This window comes from Melozone crissalis, unplaced genomic scaffold (genome assembly GCF_028551555.1).
Source record: "Melozone crissalis strain CALT ecotype California unplaced genomic scaffold, PUWL_Pcris_2 ptg000013l_1, whole genome shotgun sequence".
Taxonomy (NCBI): domain Eukaryota; kingdom Metazoa; phylum Chordata; class Aves; order Passeriformes; family Passerellidae; genus Melozone; species Melozone crissalis.
The window spans coordinates 16202340-16228126 of NW_026535791.1; the positions used below are offsets into that span (position 1 = coordinate 16202340).

General features: G+C 40.6%; 2 protein-coding genes across 5 annotated transcripts in view; one reads left to right on the plus strand and one right to left on the minus strand.

Annotated features, from left to right (window-relative positions):
* Positions 1-1899: 1899 nt before the first annotated feature.
* Positions 1900-22092, minus strand: WBP4 (WW domain binding protein 4). Its single transcript, XM_054271799.1, has 10 exons — positions 22015-22092; positions 15586-15658; positions 14042-14104; positions 13808-13931; positions 12789-12992; positions 11943-11998; positions 9010-9076; positions 6868-7007; positions 5626-5855; positions 1900-3854 (listed from the first exon to the last, which is right to left on the minus strand). Coding segments are annotated over exons 1-10 (1167 nt in total). The 5' UTR covers positions 22017-22092; the 3' UTR covers positions 1900-3646.
* A 133-nt stretch (positions 22093-22225) lies between these two features.
* ELF1 (E74 like ETS transcription factor 1) overlaps positions 22226-25787 on the plus strand; it is an 87173-nt gene continuing 83611 nt past the window's right edge. For all 4 annotated transcript variants that reach the window (XM_054271790.1, XM_054271792.1, XM_054271793.1 and 1 more), the window contains exon 1: positions 22226-22266. The gene's annotated coding sequence lies outside the window, so the exon portion shown is untranslated. The remainder of the gene's footprint in view (positions 22267-25787) is intronic.

Consider the following 25787-nt stretch of genomic DNA (forward strand, 5'->3'; position numbering starts at 1 on the left):
TGCAGGCACAAATTTTATCTATAAGGGTGTCAAATTTCATCTATGAGGATCACTTTCCTATTAGGAAAGTGTGGATTTCAATCTACAAATCCCCAGGTGAAGGATTAAAATGCATTTTAGCCTAAATAGGAACAAGGATTATTCTATAACATGGGTAAAATTGAGCAGTCTCTGCACAGCTCCTGGCATAGCAAATGCTCAACAAAACAATTTTTCTATTTTCCATATATGCAATATCCCCAACTTCAGGCAGGCCCTGCTGTAAAAACACACATGAGTCTTATGCTGTGAAGCTGCCTTTCTAAGCAGACAGGGTGGATGAAAACATGAGGCAATGAAAGAAAAGTACAGAGCAGTGAATTGACTGGCTCAAAACCACATAGAAGAAACCATCATCATCAAAAATTGCAATGACTGCACCCTGCTCTCTGGCTCTCCTCATATTGCTCATAATGCTTATGACATCACATAAAACCAAAGGTGTAGTCAAAGAGCTGGCAATAAAAACAGGCAAGCAGACAAAAACACTGTCTGATAGAAAATAGATCAGCCAGAAAAGACAACTCTTGGCTGAAACAGTAAAAGGAACGTTCCTTTGTCAAAAGCCAGCACAGCCCAAAGAAGGGTTAGCAGATGAGGAGTGTAACAGTGGCAATACCTAGAGGGCTCCTATAGCAAATTCCAAAAGCAGAAGAGTTTGCAGGGAGCTAGGACAGAAGGGAGGGAAATCTGTGCAAAACAGATGTCCTGGAAAAGCAATGTCTGCCTTAAATCTCACACAAGACAATGTTTTTGTGTAGAGCAGAAAATATTTGGTTTAGATACACAGTAAGGAAATTGAATGACAGCATGGTGCAAAATTAAACAATGGTTTAGGATATATCAAAACTCAACTGGCCCTTTTTATAACTTACACTTAAGAACAAAGAATTAACTGGTCTCTGACTTTCAGAGGTAGTGGAGAGCAAAGTGCTGTATTTCTTTGTGAAATGCAGGCTTTAAAAGTCACATCAGCTAAAACCACACGTATGGTATTTAAACTAACTTTACTAGCTGTAAGCAAAGAAAACTTTCAATCTTTTTTCCTAATGTTCTGGTTTGTCTACTTAATACAATACAGAGACCTTTGGCTCATATTACAACTAACAGCAGCTCCACAAGGAAAGAAGTTTTGAGCACTCATTTTCAGATGTCTTTAAACATCTGCTCAAGAGATTTAGTTACAGGTATCTTAAATCGCTGCCTGTGACCACTTCAAAGTGACAAAGCATTTTAAAGGAAAGATGCTAATATTTCGGGAACCTCACTAAAAGAGGAAAGCTATCCTCCTCAGAGGACATTAAAAGTGGAACCTACAAGAAAACTCTATACTACTCAACAAAACTGTACTAATAAACAAAACCAAAATTTTTCAGAAATCATAATGAAATGCATATACTTTGGAGTAACAGAAGGAGGATGAGTACAGCAGTACAAAAAAATGTCTAAGAAAATAAAGAATTGTGCTTGAAAGGAAAGCATGACCAGCTGGTAACTCAGCAGCTGGCGAAAGCAAAGGAGCAGAAAGAATAGTGGTAAGTCACTGGTGACGGTGCCCATGGCCGACAGTGTGTGAGGTCATGGGAAAAGCAAATGAGGTTTAGGGAAGTATCAAGAGTTACTTCCAATATGCTAAGAAGTACTGGTGATATCATGCATGGCCTTAATCAAGGTGAACTAGCCCAGGGAAATCCATCTAGGCAAGTGTAGTCCAGGCAGACACAGGCTGGAATGGGTGAAGAGAAGCACTGGTGGGACACTGAAGATCCTGTCACACAGGGATGCTGTTTATGATTTCAAAGAGAGATCAAGATGAAGGAAAGCTACTTAGCAGGACTTGTGTAAATTGGAAGAGTAAACTGGCCACAAACACAAGAAAACTTCAAGTTAGAGGAGGCTCCCAGAGTAATGCGCAAGCAAGAACAAACCCTAAAATATCTGATTAAGAAACCCTCTTCTGGGAGTACATGTCATACATTCCTGCATCTCAGAATTTGAAGCATCCTGCATGTGTCCTGCATCTCTAAATAATAATGCAGGGTCAGACATTACAGTAAACTTTCCAATTTATCAGAACAAACATCAGCCAAATTCATCAACCCTGAGGAAGCCAAGAAAACACATGGGATTAAATACAATAACTAATTCTCTTCTAAGAATAGAAAAAAGAACTTCAACTTCCACTGTAATACAGAATAAACCAGATTCCCTATCCTGCACTCCTTTCTCAGTTGATCCAACAGATTAATAGTTGTTTTCTCAAAGACATTCAAGCTCAGCAGTTACTAACTCTATGTTGCTGGACTCTTGACAACTGCCTTAGCTGCATTCCTTTTTTTTTTTACTGAGACTCTCCTGAACAAAACACTGTGAGCTTTAAGATTAGAGACATAGTTTTTAACAGATTCATTATTTGGACCTTTCTGGTTCACTGTTTGATGGCTAGAGAAGCAATGAGTGCAGCTATATTCTGACACAGACAATGAATCCTGGTGATGATAATGCAGACCAATCCCACCAAGTGGGACAATCCTTAAGGAAATGTCCAAGTCATCTTGGACTCTACAGCCATCAGCTCTGCTGATCTTTTGGTTTCCTCCCCTGTGGTAACGAGAATGATGAAGCTTCAACACACTTAGGCCCTCAGCTTATCCAACACTGCAACCATGAAACACACACTTCTTACCAAGAGAAAAAACACAACCACCTCAAAAATGGTCCTGTATGCTGTAGCAGGGCCAAGTCTCTAAAGTACTTTTTCATTAAAATATCAGGCAAGTGGTTTTTTGCTAGGAAATAGACAAAAAGAAAGCAAGACTAAAAAAGAAAACTTGATAAGTAAAAGAAAGGAAAAATTCAAGTAGACAACAAAGCAGGAGACAGGAAGATATCACAGAAATGTCTACTCCAACAGGGGTGGCTCTGGTGCTGTGACTACAAGTTAGGATTGATCAGAGTTAAATCTTCTGCAGAGGTTTAATACATTTACCATGCACATACACAAATAAGTTTTCAGAACATCATTTGGAATGGGTGGCACTGATGTGACTAACTCTTCTAAAAACAGCTTCTAAATGATCAGTTTGAAATGCTGGCAGTCTCACCACCCACTCTTTTGCAAGCGATCAGACAAAGGTTAGTAAGCACAATATTTTACTTGTTAGTGAGAAACTACACCACATAAACAATCTTGGGGGATGATTTTACTCTCTAGTATATTCTGTTGATCCAGTTCCTCTATGAAAATAGAAGGTCTGCTTCATTTTTGTCAGATTAAGGATTACTGCATTCTCACATACTTAGAAAAGGAGTAAAAAACCCTTATGAAATGTATTTAAAACAGCATACACAGAGCAAATAGAACTTGGATGGCATGGTTATAATAAAGAATACATGTATGTACAATATTGCATAAGTAATTTCACACAAACTTCCATTCCAAAATCAATCACATCAAAATAAAATAAAAAAATATTAAGCTCACATATACTTTATTACCTATAAATTCTTAACTTCTATCCAACACTTTCTTTATAAAAGCCTGTTGAAAATATTATACTTTTGATTCACTCTAGCTCAAACAGAATCTAAAATGATTTGTTAAGTATTACTGATCACTTAGTCTTTGTCTTAAGTTTCTAGATTTTCCATTTTCAAATTTCCTCTTCTTAAACATGGGCACCCCTTCTGTCAGGTCTCCGAGGGAGGTGACTGTCTTCTCTTTAAATATGACTGTTTCCTCTTCTGGATCCTCTAGCACTGGGGCTGCTACATTGTCACTCTCTGTACTTGGAAGCTCCAGGTCCACTTTTTCACTGGAAGAAGAGAGGAAAATGTAAAAGGGTTAATCTACATGCAGAAAGCAACATGGTGTACTGCAGTCAGCAACAGATATTTTTATTTGACAAAACAGCTTTGAGCTACATGCAGTCTTGTAGTTATCAACATGACAGGCATCAAGAAAAAACACCCAAGTTCTTTGTTTCTTCTGCGTGGGCTGCCATAAAAAGTAACAAATGAATACCTCATTCTGTACAGAACTTATAGCATGGCCCAAGCACTCATTGTGTCGACAGTCCTGCAAGAGGTAACAGGGCTGTATGTCTGCACATGTAAGACTATTGAAAGATGGGAGACAGTGAGTAGTAGCAGGGTTCACTGCCAGAACACCACTGAGTTGTTTGCCTCAAGTGTCCATTCTGAAGGGACTGCACGGCAGAAGAGAGACCCAGCTTACCAAATCAGACAGCAATCCTAAGCTGGGAGAGGCGGCTTTGGAGGGCAGGATCACAGCCAATAATGATCCAAACAAATCAAAGACAACAACTAAAAATGACCTATCAATTTTAAGGGGTCAGCATTAAAACACTGTGTTCCACAAGGATAACCCGTGGCACAAACATATGACGAAGAAGAAGAACCAAAGAGCTGGCAGAAAGTTACCTAAATCACAGGTATTGTACCCGTACAACACTGCTGCAGAGATACTGGCCAATCCACACACGAATACTTCTGCTACTACTGAGTGTCAGCCTGATGTCAGCTCGTGTACTACACCCAGTCTGAAGTTCCACGCTTCTAGGAAGACATGGATCTGGTTCAAGAACTCAAATAGGAGCCACAAGAATGATGGCAAGTCAAGAAAATGTGATTGTTGTAGTATCCCAAAAGTGTAAACTTTCTGGAAGTGGTTGACACTGTTCCTAGACTGAATTTAAATAATGAACAACTGCATTTGTCTCATTGACATGTGTGCTCATCTCAAGCCTGTCTGCTGAAGTACAGACTGATCTATCAGGTCCAGTGGCTGAAAGCACTTTTTACTACACAGTACTTTCCAAAAACCCAAAAACCCCTTGACTCAGGAGTCGAGGAGCGGTTTAGCTGGTGCAATTCAGGAGGTGTTATGTGAACATTATCATCTCCAAGAAGTGCATCAGTGCTTAATTTAGTATGAGCACTGTCAGAGGTCTACCTGCTCAATAATGTTGAAGAATGGAGGAAGCATAAGGAGAAAGACTCTTTTCACTCTCCAAAACCTATTTTTGCCAGACTCCTTGAAGAACCCACAAGAAGAAGCTGACAATAAAAGAGCATACTTCACAAGGAAGAAACAAAAGATCCACCACAGGCATTATGCAGACAAACAAAACAACCCTTCTGATCAGATGCACTTCATGACAACATCTGCAGTTCATTGGTCTGACATGGGGGAGAAAGAGAGAGAGATCATAGGAACTCCTGGGGCAGCTGAATCAGTTTGTTGAAGGAGATGATGTAAGGAACATAAGCTCAGAGTAACAACATTTAAATATTTGATACTCAGCTTCTGAAAAAACAGTGCATGACTATGATTCTAAAATCACTTCAATTTACTTTGTACTCATGGTGAACTTGTACACAAAACCCAAAACACCTGCAATGTCTGCAATGGAGAACTATTACTTAAAATAATCATTGTGAAAAGCATTGTATTTGGGCAATATTTCCAGTCACAGTTGTGCTAATTCTGCCAGAATTCAGAGGAAAAAGCTTCAGTTCTTGCAAACAACATTATGAAAGTAAGGATGGTAAAAAGATACTCACCCTGCTTCTTCTTCTTGTTCTTCCCCTACTTCTTTAAGTGCTTTCCATTTTCCATAAGGGTTGGTCATGTTAGATCCATCACTAGAGGTTTCTTGGGAAGCTGATGTAGTCTCCTCTTTATCCGTGGTTTCTTCTGACTTAACTTCTCGCCATTTCCCATAAGGGCTTAACTTTTTAGCTTTGGGAGATTTTTTCCCTTCCTCTGATTCCTCACCATTATCTCCTTTCCTCTAAAGAGGAAAAAACCCATCTTAAGCAAAAAAGCCTAAATAAAAACATAATGTAGCTTTATTTTACATCTTTTATTTGCTACTATTATTATCTACTATTCATGCTTTTCAACCAAGAGTAACTTGAAGCAATAAATTCATATTGCAATATGTGGTTTGTAGATTTACAAACTTTTCTTCTTGAGTTTTATAGATGAAAAATATATCTTTAATGTCACAAGAAATTAAAGCAGGAAAATCCCATCTACCAAGGCTGAAGTTAGCAAACTTACAAACTCACTGGAAAACAAAGCTTAGCATATCTTAAAATAAAGATGAAAAATTTCAAATACAACTTCCTCTACATGCAGATGCACACACTTATTGCTAATACCTGGTAGCAGTTTGTAATGATGCACAGTGATACACAAGTATGCGTTTTACAATTATTACCTGTCTATGAATACATTTTGTATTTAAATTGCCTGTGTCTGTTCTGAATTACCAGCTTCAGGGAAACCATCCAGCTCAACCAGAGACATTATCAGATGTTTTATCTCAAGTTTTAATGTATGTTTAAAATATGTAATTGATACAGATTTTGTACTATGTGCTATATTTTTTCTCATTTTAATAAGGAAAATACAACCATTTCATTTCCAGTCCAAAGAATTCCCTGAAGGTCTACTGGCAGTCACATTTACCAATGAAAGGTTGAAGTCATCCTCACACTGAAATCCAAACCATTTTGTGGATTATTTCAGAGCGATGACAGTGACCTTTCTCAGAGAACATCACATGTCTTGTAGAATTCAAGGTACTTCTGGTGTGTTGAAGAAAGGATTATGCTTTCTATTCTGGAACAGTGCCACTAATGAGCCAAATAATTGAATAAAGATTCATTTAATTAAGCAGTGCAAAATTTTACTTTTGGTCACACATTTCAATCTCATTTCAGTAAGTACAGCCTACCACAAATCATCAAAGATTCAGTTATAAGTTTCTATGCAAAATAAATCTGAGGAAAACTTACCTTGAAGTTTGTTTCTGAACTCTCTTCTTCATTCTCACTGTCTTCTGAGTCTGATTCAGATGCTGTTTCTGCAGGCTTGTCACTCTGACCCTTCTCATTTGAAGATGAAACAAAGCCAGCCGGTTTCTCCCATGTCGATACTGTCCAAGACATTTGAACAACCACATTATTTATGCTTCTTGTTTTGATCTCTTATTGCTTTGACAACATAACCTTTCAGAAGCAGTGCTGCCTTATGCAAAAATACAGCAAATAATTTAGCAAAAAGCTTTTGCCTTTGTTTGGTACATTTGTTTTAATAACCATAATCAGAAAGATAACATTTCTTCCCAGCAGAGACACAGTCAGGACAGCTGAGTTCACTGTTGATAAAACTTGTTTTAATTAGCTCTTACAAAAAACATCACACACAGTGAACTGTGACCCACAAGACTGTGGTCCCTCTCATCCTTACACAGGAGAGAAAAATAAATTAACTGCCCTGTAGATGTGCCTATTTGATTTGAGCTGTTCATTGATTACAAGGACAGGATAAAGTAAAGAATGATAACTGCAAGCTTCAGGTCTCCAGGCAGCCAAACCCTTTTCTAGTGCTACTTTTCTTAGTAATGTTAGGTCTCTAATTAAAAGAGCTCTCAAGCAAACAAGGAAATACAAACATCAATCTGAAAAGACATGAAAGTACATACACGATATGCACATACACATATATCCTCATTTTCAATTTAAAAGTAGTATTGCAGTATATACACTGAGAAGAAATACTCAAATAAAAGTTGACTAAATGGTCTTAAAACTGGTTTTAGTAAGAATACGGCAAAAGTACCCCAACTTTCAGTCTATAATTTTAAATAAACTTTCAGATGTAAAAAAACCCTACTTTTTTTCCTAACTGCAAACAATACAACATATATGTGCCTAGATGTATCTTGAAGAAATAAAGATTTAAGAAACTGGCAATGAATGGATCTGCATGAACAGCAGAGTCTCTTAAGGGTACTGCTGTCACCTGGCTTCAGATCAGTAACTGAGCAAGTCCACTTTCCCAGGTGCCACATAAAGAGTGCAGTAGGTGCAGCCTCCCAGACTGGTAGCACCAAGCCTGGAGCCATCAGTCCCCTAAGTTATGTGACTGACACGAGACACTTATAAGTATTTATCTCAGTTAAAAATTTGTCTTGTCGTTTAGAGGGTGGGATTACTGTTAACAGAACAGAGAAGTAATTTTCAAGCACTCCCAAGACACACACTTACAGCTATATAAAAGTGTATATATCAATTTGAAATCTCAAAAGCCAAAATTCTGCCAAATGTGATGACTAGAAACATCTTCTTCAGAAGTGTCATATGTCCATGAAGTACTTAAAAGAACAGCAAACATAGGCAAAAATGTATCTGAACTTGAATGGCAAGGTTTAAAAATAACCAACATCTCCTTTCCCTTTCAAAAGAAATTGCAAATCTTTTGGGCAGGGGAGTGGGCCAATGAAAAACTGAAAGGTTTTGGATTAGTTTTATTGGTTGGTTTTTTTTGGTTGCTTTTTTTTCCCCCCTATTCTTGGCATCATTAGCAATGCCACTTCATACCCAACTGCAGAAGGAAAACTCATAGTCAGCAAAAAAATCACTTGCTCTCCAGAGAGGCATCATTGACCTTAAAATGATTCAAATAGATTTAGAAAACAGATGCTATTCTGAGGGAGTTACCACAAAGTTCCCCATGTAGGGAGAAAAAAGTGGAAAAGTAGTAGGAGGCAAGATTCTGGACTTTCTTATCAACGCTACGTCAGCAAGAGGAAAAGTTTGGAAGGTATTCTTAGTCAGTTCTACATGCCCATCAAAACAAAATCCTGCCTTCTTCTGGTTTCCAAATTGTAATTCCAATATATATGTAGTAAAGATGAATGCCTAATTTAGAATTATGAGTTGAATGTCCAAAAAAACCTCTGAAGCAAAAACATATGCACACTGACAAGGCAGCCAGAAAGCCAGTGCTGACTTAAGCAACTATTTTATTCCAACTTAGACAGCAGCTTAAAAAATACAGAACTTAGTAAAAAATTCAGCTATTTGCAAAACAAAAAAAGAGGTTTTTCTGAAAACCCTCTCTCCCAATGCAGTGTTTAAGAAGAAAGTACTTACCTCCAGTTTGTGTGTTATAGTAATAGGTATGACCATCTTCAGTGACACCTTCCACCCACTCTGCTCCCTAGGAAAAAGATGAAAAAAATCATGAAAAAAAGTTTTCAGGATCAGCCAATGCATAATTTATGAGTCTATTCAATCCTTGAGTACTTTTTGTCTGTGACCACCTTACTGGTTTAAAGCTTGAATTCCCAATGTTGTTAGAAAGTATTCCCTCTGACTCCAATGAGATGGAATTCCATAACTTAAAATACTGCAAATGCACCTACACAATTATTTCTCAAACAGTGGATAATTAGTATGAGGCTGCATAGTAACTGTTACCATACTGTTTAAATTTTTATATGGGCCATTATTTTACTTTTGGGTTTTCTCAAAGTATTCACCCCTGAGGCTGTAATTTCCTATTTGTGTCATTCTCTTTAGTGAAGACTGCTGAAAAAATTCTCTGGGACTTAGGTCTTTGTGAGGGCTACAGAAAACTAGTACCATAAAATTGTATCTTTGTGAGGGCTACAGAAAACTAGTACCAATAAATTGTATCACAAATTAAATATACACAAACAAATAAAATTTATCCCAAACCAGAAAATTACAACAAATAATTATAGAATCAAACTTTGCATGCAAACAATTTAACTTCTTTACTAAAGCATCAATTTCAACAATGCACTTTTTTCCCCTACTGGTTAATTAATAAACATGAAATGTGGCCAAAATTGCTGGTATATCTTTGTGGGTATGTAATTTTTTTTCAGAATCAGTTACAGCTATATAATCAGTTATTACACGTCCTAACATCTTCCTTAAGAAAACAGTTTTCATCCCTTCTTATGCACACAACTACCTCCCTGCTCCTTAAGCACCAATACTTCCAGCTCTGTATTGGGAAACTTCACCATGTATTATTTTGGTATTAATAAATGCATATTATGTGTACAGAGATACACAGACAGGTTTTTGTCGACCTACACATTTGCTTAATACTCTCGTTAAAACTTTGGGTTTTTTTTTAATAAAAGCACAATACAGTCAGAAGGTAAAGTTCTTGCACCCACTTTGTAAACACAAAATATTGTACTGATCGTTTTAGAGCAGGCAAAGGCACATAAGCCTTCAGAATCATGCTTTCTCAAGGTTTTGCCCTCAGAAGTTTAAGTGTGTTTTGACAAAAGAAGCAAAAGGAAAGTTTATTTTAAGGATAAGGAGGCCAAAAACATATGACCCATCTCTTTTTTTTATGAATTAGATCCAGAGCATTTGTAGACCTATTGGTTGGAGGTTTTCAGCCAATACTGACGCTAGGCACACTGAGTGTGACCTCAATGCTGAGAAGCACACTGTCAGTCTAACTGGTTATAGGCAGCCTTCAACATGCCCCTTCATGTCCTCCCCACCTCTTACCAAGTCTGAGCAAAACCTAACTTGCTGTAAAGCCAGGAGGGCTCCTGGCACAATGTACTGCAAGTATGCCCTTTAATTTCTGGGCAGTGAGTCCTAGTCCTTGCTAGAGATCTGGAATGTTCCCAATATCCTTAGCTCAGACTAAATAAGGGAGCAATCAAATGCTTGTTTTTAGCGATAGTGAAAATAACTCAAGACAGGACGAAGTCACTGAGCAGGGTGAGGGAGGAATGGCAAAATACAGAAATACAGCTGTGTGGTGTTAGAGATACTGGGGGCTGAAGGTGTGTGCTTCTGATATGGCTACGATAAGCTAACTTCAAATTGATGCCAAGAAGGGAGTGCCTTCTCACCCCCAATCTGCTCTGCCCACATTGGCATTTTTTCTGATTATTCAGAATGCTGATAGCAAGGGAATAAGTCTCCAAAGCACTAACCTCAACTCTGATGCCTTCACTGCCTGAACTAGGTCACTGTCAGGGTAAATATGTACCAAGGACCATATAAGATTAGTTTTAGGACCACATCTTCAGTGGAAGGCTACAGTAAGACTGACTTTACATATTGCAATGCTATGCATTGACTGGAAAGATAAAGTAGAAGTGCTGATTAACAAGTTGTGCAAAACCACAGGACAAGGGAATCAGAAAGCCAGAGTAGCATGCAATGTAATGATACAGAGCTACAGAATATCAAGCACTCTGAAAACACCAGGTTCTTTTGAACTCTAGAGTAAAATCCAACATTGGCAAACCCAACAAAATTGTCATCAAATTAAAGTGTATATATGACACCAATCTTGAAAACTGCGAAACATGACATCACAGGAGTGTTGGAAAAATCCCATTTTTAATGCTGAGCAGCACAAAAATCCTGGAGTGGTAAGTATAATAGGAAAACCCATTAATCATAATAAGAATTTTTTCTTATGTAGCCTTTGGACTATTTTACAAGTTTTTCTGTGGCTCAAATAAGGAAAATTAAGTAATGTGGTAAATTACTAATTTTGCTGAATAATTGCTTGCATATAGGCTCCATGATCGTAAGAACCCCAGTAAAACACAATTTATTATGTAACTGTATCATAAAACAAACACAAAAAAATGGGCATTCTTTTTTTTTCAACTACTACAATGCAGTCTCAATGCTGCCTTAGATAAAGGAAGCTTAACTACTCCCACTGTGTAATGTTTAGTTTTTATAATTACATTTCATTCAAAAAAGGTTTAACAGAATTTATTCAGAATTTCCCAAAAGCTTTCAATTTTATGGGTTGAAGCATAAAATAAATATATTCTGCAGGAACCCAACCATCACTAATTACTTCTCTTCCCTTGACAGAGAAATTAGCCAAACAGAATTTCTATAGAAAAACTGCAGTTTATCATATAAGATTTTACATATTCAAATTATATTTTCCTAACTTTAAAGGGCAAAAAATTAATCTTCCTCAATCAGATGACTTGCAAATTGCTTAGATTATTTAAGTGTTTACAAGGACAAAAAACTATTGATAATTTGATTACCGTTTGTGAGTTTTGAGGGTTGCCTTGGAATCCTTTCGGTTTCTCCCACTGTGATTCTTAAAAAAAAAAAAGCATATTTCACCCATTTCACATCATTCAATTTCATTTATATTTAATAATCTTTACTAAAAACAGATCTAAAGGATATGACACTGCTGCGTGCACATATATAAACAAATTATATAAATATATATACACCATGCTGGAATATGAATAATCCTTGACCTAACTGTGGTAGGAACAATAAACCAAAGTATCATATTTACAGCTGGCTTTACTGGAGCTAACAACCCTCCAGACTCTATTACTATGCCTGATACAGAGACATGGGATTTTTAGTTAAAAAAAAAAATTATAAAAGACTACAGTAAATACTAATGTTAATCCTTAAATTTATAAGAAACATTTTGTAATATTCTCATCAATCATAAAAGAAGGTTGCTTTTATATTCTAAAGTAAATCACAACATGAAGCTCCTCAAGAGAAGTCAGTTAGATAAATCCTGTAAATGTGGAAAGACACAATGAGTTTATTTCACATCCTTGATCACAAAGCTTCTTCAGGAAGAACACTGCTATCTTTGTGTACTTAACCCCTGGCAGGCCAAACATTTCCAGAAACTGGAATTACTGTATTCTTCCATTACTAATCAACAGTAAAACCAGTCTGAAATTCTGGATACCCAAGTCTCAAATGCTGTATACCAAAACTCCATCTACATGTTCACATTTTAATTAACAGCATACTGCTGAAAGAGCAGAGAAGTAAAAAAAAAAAAATGCAGATAGTCTTTTCTCACTTAGATTTGGTAATAATATCTGCACATGCTCCTCAATAGCTTTTACCTCCAGTTTTTGTGTTGTAGTAATATGTATAGCCTTCGGGAGATAATCCTTGCACCCACTCCTTCGTTTCAGTTTTTGAGGCATCCTGAGGTGTCTTTTTTTTCTTTTCTTTCTTTTCCTTCTTCTCTTTCTTTTCTTTCTTTGCTTTAGTTTCCACTGTGTTACTCTGTGTTTTACTCTGTGTTGAACTGGAACCTACATCATCTTGGAGAAAAAAAAAATCCTTGAAAAAAAGAGTACTATTCTGAACTTAAATATTAGTCACTCTTGCACCACAGAAAATAGGAAACTTTGTTCTTATGAGTATTCTCACTAATGAGTGAAAATCATTAATGAGTGAAAATCACTCCTAGCAGGGGCACTTAAAAGACTATATTAAAAGAATCATGCTTTTTACCACTACTATAGCATCATAACAATAACAAGGTCCAAATTTAAAATGATGAGTTAGAAAGAGAAAAATCATAAGGACCAATGAGCTCTAATTGAACAACAAAAGAGAAAATAAAAGAGTTATGAAAAAGACAGCTGCTATAAGGGCCTGAAACTACAAACTTGTTTTTAAAGGACAATTTTGTCTTCAATGTCCAGAACAAAGGTACTTGTTGGGCTGCAAGCTGACTAGGAGATTCTCATCTCCACTGTTTCACACCAGTGGGAACCCAGCCTCTCCTACTCATGAGAACTTTTGCCTCCAACTGGCAAAAGTGAAACATAAAATTAATCAAAGGAAGCTGCACTGCTGATTCAAAGCACCAACTACAGTCTAATTTTCTGTTAACACATTGTTTAATTTTTCTACTCCAAATTTGATTGTTCCATGGATCAGGGGATACCATAGCTATAAATACTCTGTACTGCAACTTCTACTGCTGCCAATTTGCAGACTCCATTTTTTTAAAATGAGCAACAGTCCTGGAGGCCTTCTCTCTCGCTCCTAAACCTAATTTAAGGCAAAACTTTTCTATTTGATATTCTTTCAATTCTGTCTTTAATCTTCTGGCAGCTATATGAACTACCTGGCTTAATTCCAAGCCTTTTCATGTCCTCTTGATATGCTTTCATTGCAGCCTCCTCCATTGCTGCAAATTCTTTTGACATGTTTTCTTCTTCTTTTGCCTTTTCCAAGCTTTTCTTCTTAATCTAAAATAAAACAACAACAACAAAAAAAACCCCAAGAGAATAAATTAAACCAATCTGATAATGAAAAAGAGCAAAAATAAGCATTTGTGCAATTAAGATATTTGAGTTACCTCACTAATTCTCTTTGCCACATTTTCTTTATGATTCTTTCCTCTTTCATGAAAATCAATGCTCTTCAAAGTAAGAAAAAAACCAAGAAAAGTAATATGTATTATACAATTTCAAAACAGTTAATTTTAGTTAATTGAAATTTAGTTGGACTAATTTTAGTTGAACAAGCCTAAATGTAACCTGTTCTGAGAAGACTTACAGCAAACACTACAGCTCTAAAATGGCTATAGGAATAAAGGAACACTGAGAAACATTCAACAGACAAATTATAAAATCTCATAATATTTGATTCTATGAGTAATCTCATAGATACTATGAGATTACTATGAGTAATCTCATAGTATTAGAATAAGATCCTTTATTTTTTCAAATAATACTGCTCAACACACATGTTAGAGACAAATAACAGGGAATCTGGGTTCCCTCTTCATGCTGTCCTTCAGGATTCTATCATCAGGATTTTTTTTGCCCCTACTCTCATGCAAACTTTTAAAAACCACATGGGTTATTTAGAGTTCCAAGTATTAGCTACTGCTCTTAATTACATTATGCTGCACTTCAGAAATATCTCATTAATTTAAACTAATCTGCAGGTTCAAAAATCTGAAAAAGAGGGAGAGAAGGACGAAAAGGCAAAGTGGGTGAGTTGGATAACTAAGGATAACAGAACAGTCTGCAAGGCAAAAAGCTGCCAGAAAGACTGACACCAGTAGGAGCTGGAAGGAGTTCAGAAGCTCAGGTACAACAGTGGTAGTCCTCATGTGGTTCTCACATAAAAACATCTGTGCATTTGGGTGTCAGATGCCTAAGCCTGACCTTTGCACAAACTGATGTGCAGAGGATGCACATCCCAGGATGACTCATCTCGTTTAGAGACAGACTTTATCAATTGCTCAAATCCCTCCCTTGACATGTATTTCTCTTCACTTACTCCTGCAGATACCTGCAGTTCATTTGAGCTAATTAGGTATCTTACTGTAAGCCAGAGGAAGCTCAGCTCTAGGAATACCCCTGGCATCCAGTCAAGAATGCAAAATCTACTGCTAAGGAAGACACCAATGTGTCTAGTAGTCTGCAAAAGGCATCTGCAAGTCTGAAACACCTTTCTGTAACCCAGTAATGCTTCTGTGGGCTGTGTGAAATGAAAGAAACCTGCTTAGGAGCTCAGAGCACTGGCTGTACTGTGCCTACCACATACAAACAGTACAGATGCCAGGTTTTGCTTTCTACTTGCACATGAAAGCGAAGGACAGGCACAGAGAGTTTCAAGACAGACCAAATGTTAAGTTACAGAACTCGAAGAATAAGCAGGGTCAGATATTTAGTCCCTATCTGTACTGCCAAGGAGAGCAGCAGACACCATCTTGTATGTGGGTATCTGGTTCTCATGCAATAGATTTTAAGCACTACACGTACTACAAAGGCATTATTATAGAACAAATTGCATGCATCAAGACACTAGTATCAAAAAGTGATGTTTAAAGCCTGTAATTCAAATTCCTAACGTTTCAAATAATGGACATAGTATGGTAGACCATCATACAGGTCTGTTGTCTGCTATCCAGCACTTGCAGTAATCGCAGAATTTTTTAGGCTGAGATTTCCAGTAATCGGCCCTGGGGAAAGAAAAAAAAAGATGTATAATCTGAAACAATAACCAAAGCCACAGGTTTTCATATATATTTATATATATCTTCAGAAACTAAATTTAGTCTTCATTGGGTGATTAAATACTAAGAGTTTGGTTGGTTTTTTTTAAACCAAGTCTACCAAGAGTAGCTGTATTAACAACTGTGTCTCATAAAGCACAGTTCAGTATTGGGACTTTGACCATCTGACCTCCAAAAACTGCAGAATTTTTACAACTGAGGCGGTGCTGTAAGAACCAGAAATACAAGACAAAGCAAGCCAGAGATAAACAAGCAGCTCTAGGTACCCCATTTAAACATGGAACTGTCAGAAAAGTGCAACTTGCACTGTTTTTCATAAAAATGCTGGACACTGTACACAGTGAACTCAGCAACACAAAGGTGCAGTTCTGGACAACGCTGAGCTACTGTGGGGAGTGAATCCCAGACCAGGTTCTGACCAGTGGGGTCACAGACACAGCAGTAAATTGTTTGGATGTTTCAGTGTAAAAAAGCAGGAATTTCTGACCCATGTAATTAGATAAGCGAGGAAACTTGAGGAAAATTCTTCAGAACTGAAATGTTAGTATATAAATGTATTTAACAATAAAACCAACAACCTCCAATGGCTGTTTGTTCATCAAAAACTGCTTTCTAGTGCCAGATGAGACTTATGTATTAGCAATTCTATTTCTCATTGGCTTGCAGCAACAGACACGATGCTTTGGTTCACCAGAACACATTTGAACAACAGACTTCTATATTTTTAAGTTAAAATGACAAAGAATGAGGGACAAAATAAAAAAAAATATTCACAATTACACTGATAACATCAGAAAATTTGAATCTTGGCCTTTTGTCTGAAGACCACTGTACAAAATTCAAGGACAATACTTCCTGATATTCAAATATTCAATAAAACCAAAACTTCTTCCATGCACAACAATAGCACCCTCAACCCTTATGATATGTGTGAGCAGTTCTTTAATTACAATAACAGACCTGACCAACTCAACTCCTACAATTGAAGCAGATATTAAAATGCATTTTCCCCACCAGTGTTTCACACAAAAATGCAATTGCCAAGAGGCTATGATTATTTGAAAGTCTAAGTAAGTCTAAGTACAAAGGATGTACTCTGCAAAAATATATCAACCTATAAGCAACAGCATGGTTAGCAATGCACAGCTTTTCAAGCAATTTCCTGGAAATCTAGAAAGAAGCAGCTGGGCTTTCCCTGATTTAAACAGAAATCCGCTCATCCCTACATGGTGTACTGTAGAACTGTGTGATTACTTAATCACACATTTAATTAAAAGGGGTTTTTTGAGACTTACACCCAAACATACCGGGGCAAAGCCCAAGAAAGCTAATGCTCTGGCTGGTAAACCAGCTGAGTGGGAGGGAAAAATTCAAAGCTAAGAAATACCTCAAGATCTCTTTTCCTGCTTGAGCTATAAATTGTCTCTAAACTCTTTGACATCATCTACAATAAATTTCCAGCTAAATGCAGGGTTAAACTTCCTACAGCAATGGACCAATTTTGACAGAAAACATAAACTAAGAAAAGCCTCACTGCATGTTTTGGATGTGCAAGAACCTCTGCCTTCTTCCAAGTTTAACCTAAGACAGGAGGCTCTTTCTCTTCAACAGAATCAAATGTAAGCGCTAAAATTAAGACTGCACAGCTGCACCTACCACAAGTCAAGACCTGAGAATTTGACAAGCCGTATTTTCACAGCTCTATTTTACACCCACTTCTATCCTAAATGCTGCTGGCCACCACATCTGTTGCAAACCACTGCAGCAATACATAGAGTAATCACTCTGGAGAACCTGAGGGCACACCTGTGACTTCAGTACAAATCCACATCTTGATAAAAGTCTTTTAGTTTCATCTCCTATTGGTTTTCATAAAACCCTCTCTCTACTGTTACATATAAAATAAATGTAAATGGTAGTGTGCACAGCTATCTTAAGAACTTTAAATTCTGCACTTCTTGATTAATGAAATTAATTGCATAACTTATGATCTCAATTCTGTGGTTTATGAGCATAAATCTTATATAACAAATAATTCTCTTAAAATTTTTCTACTTGAGCTCACACCACTGGAAAAAAAAGAGCAAGCTCAGCTGAAATGTCCATCAAATAACACCTGCCACTGTAACAACAACAGAACTTGCAAAGTTGCAGCGGTGCTGCAATGAGGGCAAACCAAAGAGGAATATTTGGAAAGGAGCAGCAAGTGAAGTGAAACCCCACTTTATCGAGGTGCTAAAAGTTCTTCATGGACTCCAGTCACAATTCACATCCATGACAATTTTTTAAGTCTGTGATTGTTTCATCAATCTGACGAATACAGGCTTGAGAGTAAAGTAGTAGAAAGGTTTTTTATTCTTGAATAATTGTGTACAAATAATGGGAAACAGCTATTTTATAAAGTCATTGCAGTCAAAATAGTACAGCTTTTAAGACTCTTTGTCTTCTGACAGAAGTTAAGGTTGATTCTTGTTCTCATGTCCACAGCTGGGCCAACCTCCCAAGGACTAGAAAGCTGGCCAGCACCAGTACAACTCCCTTTCTCCCTTTTAGTAAAACAAGGAGACAGAATAGAGTACATCACGTCTGCGTGGTTCAGGTTTAGCACTGCTCACATTTTGCCAGGTGTGGCTCCCAAAAGGGGCTTGGTGACACAGGCCCAGAGAGAGGTGCCAGTTTTACTGTGAAGCTCTAACTCGGCACAAGGTTCTGGTTCTCTTTGGAGCCCGACTTTCCCGAGCTGGCTGAGCAAGTTGATTTGGCAGCCTGCTGCCAGGGAACAGGGCAGCACCAATAGATGGGCACCGGGAAACCTCTGCACAAACTGCTGCAGACCCAACCAGATGGAAATCCCACACTAACTCATAACCAATTTGTGTCTCCCCAAGAACAGTGATCTTCCTTCAACTTTTACTGGTCATACCACTGAGAAGAAGAATGTACAACATTTTAGGGGGCTAAAGGAAAAGGAAGGAAAAGGAGGAAATGAACATGAAGCTTGTTGTTTGGAACTCCTGAGATGACAAACTCTTGGCTGCAAACAGCAGACTGGAAATTGATCCATGTTAAAAATATTTTCAGATTTCTGAAACTAATTTAAAACATCAGAGTGAACAAGAAGACAAGAAAGAACAAGTAGCAACTCTGCATTTACAATGCCTGTTATTTGCCATTCCAAAAGATACTAAAATGATGAAACTCGGAGAGAAAGCACTAAAACTCAGGTACTGATACTCTGCACAATGCATTTCTTGAGCCAGGAGAATGACACAGCCCGTGCTGCAGTGACCAGGTTACACATCCCAGTGCAGTGTTTGGGAGTATGCCAAAAGGACAGGTTCAGAAATAACCTGCCTCACGTATTACAGTCCAGGGCTCTGAACTCTCAACCTGCAGGCTGCTTCTCCTCACAAGTTACTGCACCAGTAATGTTTCAACAGGTGGTGCACACAGCTTTCCTTACACAGAGAAGGTTATAAACCCTCATAAAGTAGCTATCTTGGGCTGAGACAGCTTTGCCAAACTCTATGTGGAAATTGGGCCAGAGGATTTTGTTCCTACCATGTACTGAAATCAAGAGGGAAAGAGAAACAACTGGTTTAGGTGGTTCTGAACACAATGAAAAAGAATTTTATTATACAAACAAAATCTGGAAGCATTTGCTTTGAATAGCTCTTTTCTAAAACATCTGACTTGAAATCTGGCAGGGATGCAGGGGGGTTGTATCAGGGGTAAAAAATGTGATCTGTCCAAATCAGAAGCCCTCAGGGGTAAAAACCAGAATACATGGGCTCAGCAGACTTCTTTGGTTTGAGTATCTAAAACCCCCAAACATTTTACAAGAATGTAACATCTTAGAGCTTTCTGCAAGTTTGAGCACTAAAGGGCTGCTATGTGCATCGTCACGTGTGTGAATAAGATTCAAGTTCTTGAGTACACAAGCAAATTAATTCAGGGTAGATAGTGCAGCTGTTCTGTAACAGCCAGTCAAAAGGACAGAATCTGTTATTATTTCTGAACACTATTTGAAATACTGTGTACTTTGAACAAAAGTAACACTTCTGTAACAGGAAGAAGTAGAAAAAAAAAAACAAAAGAAAAAAAAAATTCCATGTCTTTCACAACAGACCCTCCTCCACATGGGAAGCTGTTCCAGAATAGCTAATTCTAATTCAAATATCCCAGTACTGGTGAGATCTAAAATTGCAATGCTGAGATTGGCAGAGAAGAAGATCAAAAACGTTTTCTTGAACTGTGAACAGGTCCCAGTGCCATGGCCCCTACTGACTCACACTCCCCAATAATTCACAGCAACACTGTTCATTCATAGTTTACTAATGTACCCTAAAAACTCTTAGTTAAATACCCTTAACTTTTGGGGGGTTTTAAGGCATTTAAAAATAAGGTAAGGAAAAGACTACCCCTGAGTCTGTGTGACTGTCCTGCCTAACCCCAGCTTGTTGCATTTCTAACAGACCACACAATATATGGTTACATGTGGGCTCCTACAGAGTAGAGCCAGATGAGAGTTTCATCCACATGAGACATGGCAGTTCTCTGAAGGGCTGTGCTCTGGCCCTCAAGTCAAATATATTTTTGCAAGCCCTTGGTAAATTGTAATTCACAAACCACATGTCTGCTTCTTTTTAGCATTCTATTAGCCCCCTGTGAACTACATACAAATTACAATATCCAATGGAAAACAGAGTCTGCAGGGGTTGCTCAGCCTGACCTGTATTCACATGAATTTGCTATGCCAGACCTCTTTTCAAAATTGTAACTTACAGAATCACAGAATCATTAAGGTTGGAAAATATCTTTAAGGTCATTGAGTCCAACTCAGCCCAGCACTGCAAAATCCACCACAGAACCATGTCCCTAAGTGACACATCTATGTGTCTTTTAGCTACCTCCAGGGATGGTGACTCAACCACTTCCAATGCCACAAACACTTTTAACATACAAGAATGCACAAAGATATCAGGGAAGGCAGCCTTCTGCATGTATGGAGCTGCAGTTCTCTGGGTCATCTCCTCTAACTTCAGTTGTCTAAACAGTGAGGTAGAGTTGTCTCACTTCTCCCTGTCAATAGATGGAAACTGCCATCTCAAAACCAGCACACTTTGCATCTGAAAGAGACACCTGAGAAGCATGTTGAACTCCTTAGGTGTATGTTTCATCCTTATACCTAAAGGGAACCTAAAGTGAAGTGTCTGAGCCAGCTTTCAAAAGTCAAATATCTGAAGTCAGGGATATCTCCTGAGAGCAGAGGTCTGCTGCTGTAGATGCAGAAGAAGGATATGGGCTATGTCAGGAAGAATGCGATAAGAATTAGAAGAGAGGAAAAAACCAGCAACATAAATTGGGTCAGGAATCTGTTCAGGTATAATTTTAGCAACAACTAAAATTAAGAACGCTGCTGTACCTAGCATCAGTCTGCAAGGCAGGCTCACACAGCTCACCATCAAGTACTGCCCCATAGACAAACCTCTAGAGAAGTTTTTGATCACGTCAAGATTCTTTTTCTTCAGCAGGGAAGTTAGGATATTTTGAAAAGTAACAGAAACAAGCAGATAGAAACACCTTTCTATATGCCCCTGTCACCTAATAAAGACAGCAGCTTGGATTTTTACACATCCGTGCCCCCAGAATAATACCTGTTAATACCTGTGGTCAGGTATTAACGCAAATTTTTTAATTAAAGGCTTCAAGTAGGTAAGGCTGCCCAGGTAAAACCAAGGCACAGACAATTTTCTTCCTCACACTTCTCCCAGAACCAAAGGCGGCAAAGGAGGCCGCCAGGTGGGGGGACCTGGGACAGGGAGCGAGGGAGGCCAGGGGGGACGGAGAGAGGGGCAGGAGGGAGAGAAAGGGTACAGAGAGGGAGTGCAGGGCGAGGAGCCACGGCCCCCACCCCTCGCAGCTTCCCGGCCCGCTCTGAGGGACGCCGAGCGCCCCATGCCTGGCACTGAGGGACGCCGAGTGCCCCACCGGCAGCAGGCGAAGCTGCCCGGCCTGTGCTGGGGCGATAAGAGCAAGGCAGCGCAGCAAAAACAAACAACCTGGATCGAGCGGCAGGCCGGACGGGAGCAAAGGGACCGGAGCGACAGTGAAACACCTCACTCAGCGGGCCGGGGGTCGCCGGCCACAGCTGGGGCACGGCAGCAGCCTCCCTAGCCCCGAGCGCCCCACGGCCTGCGGAGCCCCGGCCCGGCCCCCGCACCACACGCCACCAGCCCCGCCCGAGCCCGGCTCGCAGGGCGGGGGGCTGTGCCCACTCCCTCCCGGCCCCCGGCACTCACATCGCCGCTCCCCCGGCAGCTCGCCGCGCCGCTGCCCTGCGCTCCCCTCCGCTCGCCGCGCCGCCGGGCTGCGATGGGGCGGTGCCGGCAGAGGGAGGGAGCGCGGCGACGGGAGCCGGGAGGGCTCAAGCCGCACTCTCCTCCCCGCCCTTCTCCACCTCCTGCCCTCACCCGCTCCTCCTCCCTCGTCCCCAAGGAGGCGAGCGCTCAGCGGGAGCCGCCCGGACCAGGAGAAGGAGCCGCGGCCGCTCGGTGAGTGCCGCCCGCCGCCCGCGTCCCGCGCTCGGGGGCACCGGGAGGCTCAGCCGCCTCCCCTGGGGTGGGGAGAGACACCGTGGACCACGGGTTCGAGCCCCACCGCCGGCAGCCTGGCAGTCCCTGCCCCGCGGCACCCATGCGAGATGAAAGGTGTGGGGAGAAGGGCGGTGACAGGGTGCGAAGGGGCCGGGGAGGCTGCGGGCCCCGGCCGGGCGGCGGAGCGCGCCCTGGGGCGGCGGCCAGCGGAGCCCCGTCCCGCCGGGCGCCGCTGCCAACTTTCTGGGAGTTCGGCGGCGCGTGTGTCGGGAGGGCTCCTGCTGCGTGCCAGCTTCATCTCCTCCCTCTCCCCACTGCCCCCGGCGCCCCCGCCCTGCCCTCCCTCTGTCCCTGCCTGCCTCCCTCCCGGCCGCCGCCGTCGTGGGGCAGGAGAGGGGGGCCGAGGGCGGGCGCCGAGCCGGGGCGGGGGGACGGGGAGGACACGGTCACGCTCGGGCGTCCCCGGCACATCGGCCCCGGATCGCTTCCTCCGCTGCTTCCCCCACGTATAAAACTCACCCCGGGCTGGTGTTCCACCGCACACCGTCACCCCCTCCCTCCCCCTCCGCCCTGCCCTGTGTGACTGATCTCCCCACGGTTCTGCGAAAAAAGTCGTGTTAATTCACCGGCTGGCAGCCTGTTTGCTACAGTCACGCACAGGGGTGGAGGAGAAGCCTGCGGAGTGAGTCATGGCTGTAAGAGGCCCTCCGGTTGTTTATGGCAAAAACAGGGGGTGGCTCATTCAACATGTGGGAAATACGGGGAGTAAGAGTTGCCTCGATCCTTCCTGCGAGGACAGGGCAGTGGTACCTGTACCGGGCACCCCCTGCCCCAGCTCGCTGTCGAGCTGCCTGAAAAAGGAGGTGGGGAGGTTGCCTTTTCCTCTCACAAGGAGGGCTTGTGGTCAAACTGTCATAGCTAGCTGCAGGAGTTTTGCATTTGTCAGCATTTCCACTATAAGTGTACTTTTTATGTAGTTCACAACATGGCTATAAATATACGCCCTGGGTTGAAATTTGGTTGATGGCGTCTTCTCCATCTAAGCAACTTTTGAAATTATTCTGCGTGGATGCTAAGTGGAAATCCATGAAAAATACCGGTTTTTTAATGTTTCTTTCAACTTTAAAGTTTAGCTGCTTACACACATGGACTCATTTATAGCCGTTGGTCCAAAAAACTTCCATCGCCCTTCAGTTTGTTAAATTGGGGAAGAGTTTAAAGGCTTTATCTCAGTAGGCACTGGTCATTAATTAGTGCAGCAGAAACTCTTACAAGGTCCCTGCTACCTCGAGTGAGGGCACCCAGCTACAAGAGGGACACGGGACACTGTGTGTCCTCGCAGCTCTAACCCCCGAGGGCCAGGGCGATTCCAATGCCTCAGCACCACAGACAAGAAGCTGGTGTTAAAATCAAGGCAGAATACGCTAACTTCCCTCTGTGGGATTTAATTTTTTTCTTTTTTTCTTTTTTTCTTTTTTTCTTTTTTTCTTTTTTTCTTTTTTTCTTTTTTTCTTTTTTTCTTTTTTTCTTTTTTTCTTTTTTTCTTTTTTTTTACCGTGTTCGTTCAATTGCTGCTTCTGAGACAGGGAACAAGCCCAGTATTTGGGAGCTTTCGTTTTGTGTACCTCTGTATACGCGCTGGGTCTGGATCCCGTGAAACATGCCTGCCACCCAGTGGATGTCGCTGATCTCTATACATTCTATACATTTACCGCCTCTCCCCTGAGCCCAGCCCTACCCCGCCGATAAGTTTGCAAAGCAAAGTGCTCAGGATGCCGGGCTCACCTGCCCGCCTCGGAGCTGTGCCCGAGGATGGTGTGACAGGATGTGCCAGCATCCTTCCCGGCCAGCTCGGGACATGACAACGTGTCCCCCAAGGTGTAGCAGCTCTCTGGCTGGGCAGCAGTGACAATGGGGCAAACAACTGTACGCAGCGGGAGAGGCAGCTTCGGAGCTGAGACAGCTGGAGAATCGGATTTTGCAGCTTGATTTCCTTTGCCGTTGATTTCCACATAAGCATAAATGTTTTTGCCCGTGGTCTGTTGGGTTTTCTGGGAGCCTGGCCTGAGTCTCTGGGATCTGCTTTGCAGTTATGCTAAACTTAACCATCTGGAACATAAATGAGTGTCTGTTTGGTCTCTGTGTACAGAAGATGTTTTGCAGGTCTAAGCATGCTGGAAATACAAGCCTTGAGTGTCAGATTTGCTGACTCAGTGTCCGAAGTTTTTTGCTTTAATATATCTTAGTTTCCTGTATTAAAAATATGTGGATAACAGTATCCTTTATTTTACAGATTACTGTAGTGATGAGAAGTATATAAGAACCTAAGAGAAAAGAAATCATTTCCTCTGTGATTTGAAAGTGTTTTATGATGCTCTAGAGAACAAGGGCAAAAAGAGGAGTTTGTGTGTTAATTACAGCAAAGCTTCAGTGGGAAAAAATGTGGCCAGGTCAGCTGCAAATACAGATTTATCTAGTTAGAGATTGATGCATATGAGCACTAGGAGACATTTTTAGTTAATGTAAACCACTTAGTTCTAATAATTTCTAAAATCTACTTTGCTTATCATGCTTTTAATACTGCATTTTGTAAGTAATTTCCTAGATTTTCTTTCCCTTAGGAAAAGTGCCAAAAAGCAGATAGGCAGCCTAGGGTGGCATATTTGTTCACTGTCCTTCATCAGCTGGGTTCATAAGGTAACACCTGGGACTCTGCTGTCAGAGCCTCCTGTTGAGGGTAACCAGTGGTGGTTGGTCATGGCTGTGCTCTGTGTTGCTGTTCTTGCTTGTAATTGCTTGTGCTGTCTGATCACCATGAGGAGCTGAGAAGAATGTGGAGGTGGCCTAGCAGACACCTACTGAAAATGCACACAGTGCAGCTTGGTTTTGGACATTTGACCAAATGCAGGTGGACTTTTCACGAGGGAGACCTCCAAAAGGGCTCCACCCCCCATTCAGATCTGTCATCGGGAGATGGAAGAGCCTTAAAGCCTTTCACATTTCCAGACACATATTGCCATTGGGAGACACCAATTTCCCTGGTTTTGTTCTGAAAACAGCTCAAATATTTTGGCCAAGTTCTTCTAATCCCAGTCTGCCTCTTTCTGCACCCCTCACTCAGAGGTAGCTCCTACAGCACATGGAACAGAATTTAGCCTGAGGCAGACATTCAACTTGGAAAATTTCAACCCAAGCAGTCAAAGTCTGGCCAAGTTACAAGCAGCTGGAAGCAGCATCTTGCATTGGAAGTGTTCAGCAGCTGCCTAATAGGCAATGCTGCAAGCTTCACCAATCCTGTGTATATGTTTATGTACATGGGAATGTGCTGCTGAATTACAATGTTATTTGACTGGTTACATGGTCTACTAACTGTTCTTTTGGTTTGTTGTTTTTGGTTTGGTTTTTTTTCCTTACTAGAGAAAGGAACCTAAACATCTTTGGTTAATGCTATGAATGATTTTCCTTACTCACATTATTCA

Bases quoted from the DNA above. Each gene is read 5' to 3' on its own strand.
- WBP4 (XM_054271799.1), bottom strand. The intron at 14,105-15,585 runs GTATGATGGTCT...CTTACTTTGAAG, and splicing joins GGATAGCAGACAACAGACCT to AGCATTGATTTTCATGAAAG. The intron at 13,932-14,041 runs GTAACTCAAATA...GTTTTATTTTAG, and splicing joins TGGCAAAGAGAATTAGTGAG to ATTAAGAAGAAAAGCTTGGA.